At 49.5% G+C, this 11,638-nt stretch overlaps 1 protein-coding gene across 1 annotated transcript; it reads left to right on the top strand.

Annotated features, from left to right (window-relative positions):
• Positions 1-6,416: 6,416 nt before the first annotated feature.
• Positions 6,417-8,116, top strand: LOC123106346 (WAT1-related protein At3g30340). The gene is made up of 3 exons (XM_044528545.1): positions 6,417-6,676; positions 6,873-6,935; positions 7,024-8,116. Exons 1-3 carry the CDS (start codon positions 6,507-6,509, stop codon positions 7,781-7,783), a joined length of 993 nt encoding a protein of 330 aa, XP_044384480.1. The 5' UTR covers positions 6,417-6,506; the 3' UTR covers positions 7,784-8,116.
• Positions 8,117-11,638: the final 3,522 nt, after the last annotated feature.

Here is an 11,638-nt window from a genome sequence, read left to right as displayed (position 1 = left end):
AACCAGGGCATGACGAAGTCCTCCAAAGTTATTTTGGAATGGTGTCCCGGATAGGATAATTTGCCTTTTTGTATGAATTTCAGCAAAGGCCTTCCAAATAACGATATTTGGAAGGTTTTTGCTGAACTTTGTACCAGAAAGCGAATTATCGTATCGGGGACTCCGTTCCAAAATAACTTTGGAGAGCTTCGTACCATCATGCACCTGTTACTTTCGCCTAATGATGAAGACATGGTTTTGTTGAATCCTTTGACACTAGGCAACCTCCCGACCCCTCGGCGATCCTCTCGAACATGAGAGGAAGAAGAGGATAAAAAAAGAAGAGGAAGAAGAAAAAAAAGAGGAGAAGAAAGAATAGAGGAGTTTCTACTCCTCTATTCTTTCTTCTCCTCTTTTTTTTCTTCTTCTTCCTCTTTTTTTTATCGGGAACGAGGGTCGTCGAGGGTCGCCGAGCGGTAGAGGAGAAACCCTAAATAGAAAGTATAGTCGGTGTGAGATACATGTACCGTCGGTGTCGGACACTACATCCACATCCCACAAGTGGCGCGGGCTTCAACGCCCACATCACTTGTGGGACATGGATGTAGTGTCCGACACCGACGGCCACATGTATCTCAAACCGACGATACCTGCTATTTAGGGTTTCCTCTACCGTTCGGCGACCCTGACCCTCGACGGCCCTCATTTCTGACAAAATAAAGAGGAAGAAGAAAAAAAAAAGAGAAGAAGAGAAGAAGAAAAAAAGAGAAGAAGAGAAGAAGAAAAAAAAGAGGTTAACGGTAGAGGAAACCCTAAATAGCAAGTATCGTGGGTGTGAGATACATGTGGCCGTCGGTGTCGGACACTACATCCACGTCCCACAAGTGGCGCGGGCTTCGACGCTCACGTCACTTGTGGGGCGTGGATGTAGTGTCCGACACCGACGGCCACATGTATCTCACACCCATGATACTTGCTATTTAGGGTTTCCTATATCGCTCGGTGACCCTCGACGACCCTCGTTCCCGATAAAAAAAAGTGGAAGAAGAAGAAAAAAAGAGGAGAAGAAAGAATAGAGGAGTAAGAACTAAATCCACGTTCCTCTTCTTTTTTTATCCTTGAAGCGTTGTCGAGGCCACCCCAAACCCTAAAGAAGCAGCGTCGAGACCACCCCAAACCCTAGAGAAGCAGCGTCGAGGCCACTAATTAATATTAGTTCAACGTTTTTGCCACTAATATATCCATCTGTCATGTTTGAATAATAATTGCCATGTTGTCAATATTTGTAGAAACTATGGACACCGCCCGAGACGAAGTACAAGAAGAGTTGTTGGGGGACATAATCGCACGAGGAAGTGATGACATCTGCTCGTTGTTTCTCAACGACACCGATGGTCTGGAAGCAGCTGGCTATGATTATGATGGCTCCGGTGACCTAATGCCGGTGCAAGAAGGAGACCGTGAGGACGGCACCGGTGACCCAATGCCGCTGCAAGAAGGAGACCGTGATGACGTCTCCGGTGACCGAACCGAGTCCGGCCAGGTATATATATTAGTTAAGCTTCTGCTGACTAGCTAATTGATGCATTCATTGTTTTGGTATGTACACATATTAATTAAGTCTTTGTTCTTTTTTCTAGCCCTCCGGATCGAGCACAACTTCGGTAAAGAGACGAGGCCCGAAGAAAATGTTGAGCTCGGATGAAAAGTTTGAGATCATAGCAATCGCGCCCGACGGCCAACCAATTGAACCCCTCCGGACAAAGAGCGCATTTGTTGCTCAGTGCGGGGTTTTGGTTAGGGACAAGATCCCGATCAGCATCCAGCAATGGTTTAAGCCGGCTACAGAAGACCCTGAGGTGTCTTATGTCAATGATATGCAGAAAAATGATCTTTGGACTGAGCTGAAGTCAAATTTCACCCTACCGCCAGAGGATAATCCAGAGAAGCCAGTTAAAGAGCAATTAATCAAGTCTTTTGCTCTTAAGAGGATGGCAGAACTATTCAGGAGGTGGAAGAAAGAGCTGAATAAGTTTGTTGAAAATAATGAGACACCAGAATTCAAGGGCAGATATGAGAAGATCAGAGATCACTGGCCCGCATTTGTGGCCCACAAGACATCGGAAAAGAGTAAGAAGATGTCGGCGACAAACAAGAAAAATGCTGCGAAGAAGAAGCATCACCATCGCACGGGGTCAGGTGGCTACCTTGTAGCCCGGCCTAAGTGGGCCAAGACTGAGAATGATCTGGTTGATAAAGGGATCGAACCAGAGACAATTAACTGGCCAGACCGTTGCCGAACTTGGTTCTTCGGGGCTGGCGGAACCTTGGACCCTGTAACAGGGAAGTGCATTTGGACGAACGATCAAGTGGACATACCAGTCAGGAAGCTTCAGCACTATATCGAAGCAGCGCAGCAAGGGATGTTCTTTCCATATAGAGAGAACGTCGAGCTCACAATGGCCCTCGGGAATCCTGAGCAGCCTGGACGGACACGAGGCACGCTAGGCTCCATTCCGTGGAAGGTTGGATTTCCGGACGCATGCGGTTACAAATCCCATGAGAGGAGGAAAAAAGTGCAGCAGACCCAAATGCAGGCGCTGCAAGCAAGGGTAAAAGCAATAGAGGAACGAGAAGCAAATCGCAGTAAACGTACTGCCGAAGCTTCCCCCGAAGCTACCCCGCCATCTCAGCGGAGAAGTAGCGTGGCTTCCACCGAGCTGCTTCAGCCGGAGCATGCCTTGACGGCTCCTGCCAGCTATCCCGTGGATGCTATCACGGAGTCTCAAAATTGCCACCTTATGACGCAATGGATGAATTTGAAGGTCAATGCGACTGTTGGCTCTGTTTATCCTACTGAACCCGGCGCAACTTTTCACTGCCGGCCGATTCCAGAAGGATATGCTAGGGTGATGGTGGATGAAATAACGAAGGGATTTGAGGACCTCCAGCTTGACCACCCTACTGGTGAAGGGGAGACTAGGCTGGGATCTGCTCTGAAGACTCCATGCCTATGGCGGAAGGAGCTCATCAACCTTCCAAACTGGACGCCTCCGCCTCCTCCTCCTCCTCCGGCAAGTCAGGGCACTCCGCCTCCTCCACCGCCTCCTCCTCCGGCGAGTCAGGGCACTCCGCCTCCTCCACCGCCTCCTTCTCCGGCGAGTGATGATCAGGGCACTCGACCGGCTCCTTCTCCAGCGCGTGGCGGCACTCCGCCTCCTTCTCCGCCTGCGCCGACGCGCCCGAGCAGCCAGCCTCCTCCTTCTCCGCCTCGTCAGCAAGGGCGGAAGAGATCTGCCGCCGCTCCGGCTGCTCCGGCGCGTCGTAGTCCTTCTCCTCCGCCTCGTAAGCAAGTAAAGAAGACAACTGCTCCGTCTGCTTGGCCGGCGTCTAGCAGTATAGCCAGAGGCGGGAGGACATACAGATTCGGTCCTTCTCTGGAGACTCCAGAGAAGTTACCATACGAGAGGACCCCGGAGGAGAACGCCGAGATCGCACGAACCGAAGTGGATGATTGGTTTCAAGGGTTGAAAGCAAAGAGACCTCCACTTCCGGAGGAGAAGGTAGATCCGGTGAAAGCGAAGCGCACTCTGGCTGCCCTGACAAAACCACCCAAGTCTCCGCCGAAAGAAAACCATGAGCGCATTATTGGAAAGGAATTTGCCGAAGCAGAGCGGTCGGGAAGTACTGTCAGTGATCAAAGGCTGAAAGAATGACGAGCTGGGAAACAAATTGCCCAGCTCGGCGAACAAGCGAAGCAATCGTGCCCCCCCGCTCAAAGTGCCTAGCGACAAGGTCGCTAATGATCCGAGGATGGTGCCCGGTTATAGCAATCTTGCCAATTACCTGCTCGACGATGTACATTATGAACCCATGGAGGTGCAGATACAAAGATACGAGTACGGGAAGCCTCTCATCAGAGATGAAAGATCTCTATCAACGATGATTGGAAGATTGCATGATTGGTACTTGAAAATGTGCAGAGACTCTGGGGGGAGGAGTACTTTGTATGTGAAAGTTAAAAAGGAGCATGACCTCGTTGGAATTGAACTGTTGCCTGTTCCATTTGAGGAGTTCTTTCAGTTTTTCAATCAATTGGCCCTCGATAAAACAACGGTCGCCTGCTACTGTCTGTAAGTAGTACTACTTCTGTCATTAAGTCTCTCTATATAGCTCAGCTCTTTCATTGCATGTATTTATAATCATCCTCACTATATTATGCAGATTGAAGATCGCCGAATTGAAGAAAAGACAAGTCGGTGATATTGGGTTCATTAACACATATCTCATAGATGCAACTCAGGTTAAATTTCATGCCGCAGCTACCGAGGCCAACTTGCTACGATCGTTGGTAATAAATGAAAACAAAGATATAATACTCTTTCCTTACAACTTCAAGTGAGTGTTACTGTCTTGTGCGTATTCGGTTTCCCTTATATATTAGTCAAGGTTATAGTAATGTAATTGATGAGTTATGCATGCGTGTGCAGTTTCCACTATATTCTCCTAGAGATTAAGCTTGAGCAGGGACTAGTAACCGTCTTAGACTCAAGACGAAAAGATCCCCAGGACTATGCATACATGACTCAAATACTTGAGAAGTAAGTTAAATCGATCATTATCCACCATATCAACAACTTTGTTCATTTCCTGATATATCAAGTAATTGTTTTCTTTGTCCGGCAGGGTTTGGAGAAAATTCACCAGAAAAGCTCCGGGACTGCCGAAGGAGCTGCAATTTAGACACCCGAAAGTAAGTACTATAGTAGCATGTTCCGCGCATCTACTAGTGATTCAAGCGCTAGTTTCATCAATACCATTTGACATTCTTGCTTATCAGTTTGATTGACCTCTATTTCTTGTAAAGTGGTTGTGGCAGGAACAAGGAATGATTTCTGTGGATACTACATTTGCGAGTCCATCCGCCACACGACCTGTGAGCGGGGCTACACTGACGAACAATATGAAGTACGTAAATAACAACATTCACAATTTTATTTTATTACCATCATTTGTGTTGAGTTTCATTCATTCATATATATATGTATTGACCCCCTTCTTTAAATTAGATGTTTCGGAAACGGGATGAACTCCTAGCACCAGCTCGCATGCGAGCAATTCAAGAGGAATTGGCGGCATTCTTTCTTGACCACGTGATCGCTGAAGACGAAGAATACTATGTGGACCCTGAGTCCGTATGATTATATTTGTAAGAGATAATTATTGTATATATGTAGCCGGTAGTGTCGGATAGATATACGAGAACTTGTTGTTCGACCAATCTCTCGGAGAAGGAGAGGTGGTCGATATCACTTCTCTCTGTATGCATATATGTTCATGACGATCTTCTGTTTCCTTCGTTTGCTTACTAGCTAACTAGCGTGTCTAGTCCTCTCTATACGTATGTATAGTACGTAGCGTCGACCAAGTACGGACATAAGAGAGGACACTTCTCTCTATTAATTATAGCTAGCTAACACAATATATGAAACACCTAAATTAACCCCCCAAAACCCCCAACCCCCCCCCCCTTTAAAAAAAATAAAAACCCCAGCCACAGAAATGCTGACGCGTGGATGCCTATTGGTCTCGATTGGTGTCACCAACTGGGACCAAAGGGTCTCCTGCGTGGGCTCCGCACAGGCCACGTGGAGGCTCATCTGTCCCGGTTCTGGATTGAACCGGGACTAAAGGGACAGGGCATTAGTACCGACCCTTTAGTCCCGGTTCCAGAACCGAGACAAAAGGCCCTTACGAACCGGGACAACAGGCCCTTTTTCTACCAGTGATTTGCTTTGACAAATACTCATGATTAAGCATCTTGGCTTAGTGTACTTCACTCGTCCATTCTCGAATAAAGCTAGCTAGATGCAAAAATACTTCGATTAACTTTTGGGAGATGATAATGCCATTACTTTTGAGAGAAAATATCATGTGGAAACCAAGTATTTTAATAATTCTAAAATTTCTAAATAAAATCATGTTGGTAAGGCGATGTTCTATAAAGGATGTAAAATTTTAAAACCAAAATCAAATTCACTACAAATGTGTGAAAAAACCAATTCAACAATGAATAGTGACAAACATTAAACATCATTATACACGCATATTTTTTTCACCTCACAAATGAATGAGCTTGAACTTCAGATTTCACTTGTTCATTATACGATGTTTTTTTAGAACTTTCAAATGTGTTTTTTACCGTAACTTGGTTTGCAACGTATATTTTCTCTTTCAGATGGTTGGTCTAGACAACTAATGCCACTACGCCACTACGCAAGTAGTGTTGTAGATGGATGGCCCAACTTAATGGCATCTTCCGTCAGTGCACACAACTTAAAGCAAATAGTGTTGTAGTGCTGATTTAACTAATGTGTTAGTGGAGGCTATAAGTAGCTCTGCCACAAGCATTCCTGAGTTAATAAATATCACACTCACCATAAAGCTTTTTTCGAAAAGGAAGGCAAAGCCTCCCTCGCCATATAGTTCTTGCTAGTTCACTTGACTGTGTTGATCAAGAGTGTAGGATGGACTGGAAACCTACGGTGATGATGATAGCGGTGGTGATCATGTATGCGGTGTTGAATGTGCTCACGAAGATGGCTTTCAATGAAGGGATGCACACCACTGTCTTCATCGTCCTCCGCCTGCTCGTCGCCGCGCTCTTCCTCTCCCCGATCGCATACTTCAAAGAGAGGTTTATATCAGCACTAACTGATGTCCTTACAAAAGTTTAATTGTATCTCAATTGCTTGGGCCATATGCATCACTGATGAAGAAGCATGGGTAACGAAAGATTTTATTTTGACGGTTTTAAAATGAAAAATCGTGGCCACTGATTTCTGTTCTAAAGTTAGCTAATTTCTGTATATGGTTTCCATGTATATATGTAGGAAGAGTAGACCTAAGCTGACCATGGAGATATTCGTCTACCTCTTCTTCAGTGCCTTGCTCGGGTAATTAATCTCTTTTGCATAATTATAGGAAGTCTTGAATTATTTGTAATTTCATATGCTAATTGATGCATGCATCGCAATTGCACAGAGCCTCTCTGATCCAGTGGCTCTTCTTCCTTGGCCTGCGGTACACGACCGCCACGTTCGCGAGCGCCTTCAACAACACGACCCCCATGTTCACTTTCCTCCTCGCACTCGCCTTCAAGGTTGAGAAGATCGATGTTGCCAGCCGCTCCGGCGCAGCGAAGCTCACCGGCACGGCCGTGGGGCTGGCCGGAGCGGCGGTGCTGGCACTCTACCATGGCCCGACCCTGATGGGAGCGCCGTCGGGGGACCACATGGACTCCACAGCCACCCACGGCGGTGCGCGGAGGTGGGCGGTGGGCTCGGTGGCGCTGCTGGGCTTCTCGGCGAGCTGGTCGTTGTGGTTCATCCTACAGTCCAAGATCGGGACAAAGTACCCGGCGCTCTACTCCGGCACAGCGTGGATGTTCGTGCTCAGCTTCATCCAGATGGCCACAGTCGGGGCTGCCACCGAGAAGATGAACTTGCAGATCTGGGTCCCACGCACGGCGCTCCAGGCTGTGACCGTGGTATTTGCTGGCGTGGGGTCGTCCGGGCTGGGGTTCCTGGTCATGTCATGGTGTGTGGAGCGGCGAGGGCCTGTGTTCACCACCGCCTTCATGCCGCTAATCCAGATCGTCACGGCCGGGCTCGATGTCACCGTCCTCCATGAGCAGCTCCACCTCGGGAGCGTTGTCGGGTCGGCGGTCGTGGTCGTGGGGCTCTACTTGGTCCTGTGGGGAAAGAGCAACGAGGCGAGCATCGGATCCAAACTCCCTGCGTGACCGCACCCAGTGGCTGAGCTAGGCAAGGTTGGGGTACTGGTGTTGGAGTAGCACTAGTACCACGCAATCATGACCGTGAATCGGCATGGGACGGAATTAATTAAACGATGAGCATTTCTTTTCAAGTGTTTTCGCTTTTCAGCACAATATATATAAGTACAGTACCATAAGAGCACACGCACACCAGTGAGCTAGCTAGGTATCTGATAGCAAGAAAAAAAAACAGGTATCGCATAGCATACCGAGAGACTATGTTGAAATATACTTCCCGCCTTCCTCCATCAATTCAGACTTTCGAATGAGTTGATCGGTGCAAGCATTCAGAGAGATTCTCATGAAACTTTAAGTGACAAACGCATACCATTGTACGGCTGATCTAATGTTGCACTGAACCTAGGGACACTCCTTTCAAGAACCGATACGCAAGCTAATTTTCTTAGTGCAAAAGAAAGAGCTTCATTAATTATGGAACAGTGTTACAGTTATCCTGGGATAGTTTGCGAATCACGTCCGGACCATGACGGATCCAAACCGCAGTACAGGTGTTTATCCTTCTCATTAATTGGCTAAGAGCGTGAGCAACTATGTTCTGCCCTCTACACACACATGTGAAATAGCATGCTCACGGCCGGACTGAAGAAGGACTTCAATTTCCACAACCCTGGCAGCCACTGGTGATCTGTTTACTGCATCATCACGGATCATGCTAGCGGCAACCGCACAGTCGATCTCGAGGATGATAGGTTCAGCGCTCCACTCCAGAGCAAGAGAAATACCTTCAGCGCATGCTACACTTTCCGCTTCCATGGCGCTTGAACATCTCGGTAAGAACCGACAGGAGGCAACGACAATGGCGCATGTGTTGCCTCGAAGAATCATACCTGTGCCTTTACCGATACAGTATCCTAGTCTTTACAGCATTGTTCAACAGAGATGCGATCGTTCAGACGGTAATGTCAGTCCACGTCTTTACATATTAGCTTCACGCGAGCTTTAGCCGGTAACCGTTGGGAAGTTTGGCTCCATCTTGTGAGAAGACTGATGGAGGTTCAACTTTCTCAACGTCCAGACCAGTTGTGTGGGAAACTTACTAGGAATGAAGAATTTACGGCCAAATCGATGTACTTGAGTGTTATTAATTCTAGTTCTATTCCTACGTTGAAACATGTTTGGCATGTCAAAGTTCCCTTGAGAGTTAAAGTGTTCATCTGGTTTGTGCATAAACAAGTCATTTTAACTAAAGATAACTTGATTAAACGCAACTGGACTGGATCCAGTCGGTGTAGCTTTTGTGACAGAGATGAAACAATCCAGCACCTCTTTCTCGATTGTCCCATGACAAAATCTTTGGCAATCAGTTAACATAGACTTTAATATTACTCCTCCACATAATATTAACACGCTATTTAGAACGTGGTTGGATGGGATTGAGCCTCAAACAGCGAGACACATTCGTGTAGGAGTATGTGCATTATTATAGACTATCTGGAACTGCAGAAATGATTTAGTCTTTAACAGAATATCAAATACTCATTTTTTGTAGATTATATTCCGGGCCACTGCGTTGATCCGTATGTGGTCATTACTCACTCCGACGGAGGCCAGGGAGCGTTTGGTTACTAGATCTACCCGATGGAAGATGGTAGCACGGGATATTTTCAGCCGGTTTGAATGACAGTCATGTAATAAGATAGGCAATTAGGTTTCCTGTCTTACTCTTGCTGGCCGGCTGTGGCTTTTGTTTTTTTGCTCCTTAGCTCTCTGTGAGCAGCTTTGTTGGAGACTTTTAGACTTGTGCTTGAACCTATTTGCTTGTTTAATAAAGGTGATCGTATGCATCTTTTCAATGCAGAGGCCGGGGATGTCCCCTTCTAAAAAAAACACGTGAAAGCGCCATCGACGTTGAGCTTGTTCCATCCTCTTTGTGGCCCGCACCACTTGTTACTCGGTTTGGCAGGAATCGGGGTCGTCGTCTTGGTCGCTCCCTTGCGTATCTCGTGGCCCTCCGTCAAGACCATTTCCCCTTTTTCCATGTCAGCTTCCGGGGTGCTGCTTCATGCACATCAGAGAGACGATGTAGCTGCTAAGGAAGCGTCGCGAAGCAGCAACCGGAGGCGCCGGCTTGTCGTGGGTCACTTCGTTGTGTGCATGCCATGACCTTCGTGAAATCAGCAAGATGGTTGCCATGTCCATCGGACTAAAGTCAGCAGGAGCTCGGACATCCTTCGGAAGCGACAGTTAAGCATCTCCAGCCACGTCCCCAAGAGCCCCCCTTCCCCCTTCAAGACGTTTTTTTAGCGTCCGCGGACGAAAATCGACCCAGTCGTGTCTTCATGAGTCTGTTTTTCGCCGGGTTAGGTCGAAACAACGATCGGCGCACCCGAGGCGAACCCAGCGTGCTGGGGGCGCCGGCACAAGCAAAATGGGACGTGGGGCCGCTCTGTCGACGAGTTGAGAGCCTTTTCCCCCGCCTTCCCTCTCATTCGCTCCATTCATCCTGCCAATCTTCCTCCTCCTCCCCTCCTAGCCGGCCGCCATGCCGCTAAAGAAGTACGTGCTCCCCCGCGCCGCCCACCTAGCCGAAGCAGAGGAAGCCGACGGCGCCTCCGTCCAAGTCACCGGGCATGTCCAACGCCGACTGGAGGGTGGAAGTTCAGCGTCGGGAGACTGTCACCACCGACCGGCGGAACAGGGCGAACGCCAAGAAGGCCCTGGACAGCGCGACGCTCGCGGCTGCGGCTGTGGTGGATCAAGCGGAGCGCTCGGCTGAACAAGCCGAGGCGGCCCGCGTGGGGATGATGAATCCACCCGGCGGCCACGCCCAGTACGCGCCCTGAAGCCAGCAAAGTGTCGGCTCACCGGCCGGCTTCTCGTCGTCGCCGCAACCCTGGGGATGCACGCCTTCGCCGGGCTACGCCGACGGGGACGCGCACGGTGGGTTCAATCCCAACATCACCTTCCCCCATGGTCACGCGGCCCAGCGCACGCCGCCGCCCGCCTTCACCGGCGTGCAGTACCCGCCATACAACTACTCACCGCCGGCCTACATGTCCTCCCCAACGCCTCTCTCCGCCATGGCGCGTTGCACTTCTCACAAGCGTCTACGTCGCACCTCGGCGACACCGACGCGATCGAAGCCGACATGGACGACATCATCACGGCAGGCTTGGCCGCCGCCGCCGCGTCCCCCGGGTTCGCTACCAGGACGAGACGGTGGGCCTCGATGGCGACATGGACGGTGATCTCGAGTACGTCCAGGAGGAGCCGGACGAGCAGGAGGAGGAGGATGTGGAGGAGGAGGAGGAGCCGGCGCAGGTTCCGGCAAGGAGACGCAAGAAGAAGAAGGGGGCGGCCAGGACCGGCGAGCCGCGCATCAAGTGGGCGTCCAAGGAGCAGGAATCTCTCGCCGAAGCATGGAAAGTCGTCTGTCTCGATCCGATCACAGGCACGAACCAAAGAATCAAGACGTATTGGGAGCACATCAAGGCCGAGTTCGACAAGTGTAAGCTCGTCGACCCCTACTTCAAAGGCGTCTACATGCAACACGGGTCGAAGGCAATGGCGAACCATTGGGGGCTCATCCAGTCGGCATGCAACAAAGGGCATGGGATTGTCGAGGAGATCGCGGCTCGCCCGGAGAGTGGCGCCAGCATTGAGGATCAGGTATGGCACGCCGGTCTCCCTCTCCTTTTAGCCGTGCGCGCTCGCCAACACCGTTTGTTCCTTGGCGCAGCTGCTGCAGATGTTCGCCATGTATCGCCAGGACAGCAGCGACAAAGAATTCAAGTGCGAGAAGTGGGCGGATGTCCGGCGCACCCTTGCCAAGGCCAAGGAGACCTACAAGCCGAGCGCGCC

Source organism: Triticum aestivum, chromosome 5A (assembly GCF_018294505.1).
Source record: "Triticum aestivum cultivar Chinese Spring chromosome 5A, IWGSC CS RefSeq v2.1, whole genome shotgun sequence".
Lineage (NCBI taxonomy): Eukaryota > Viridiplantae > Streptophyta > Magnoliopsida > Poales > Poaceae > Triticum > Triticum aestivum.
The sequence above is the reverse complement of the archived record's forward strand: the minus strand, read 5'-3'. Positions and strand labels throughout refer to the sequence as shown.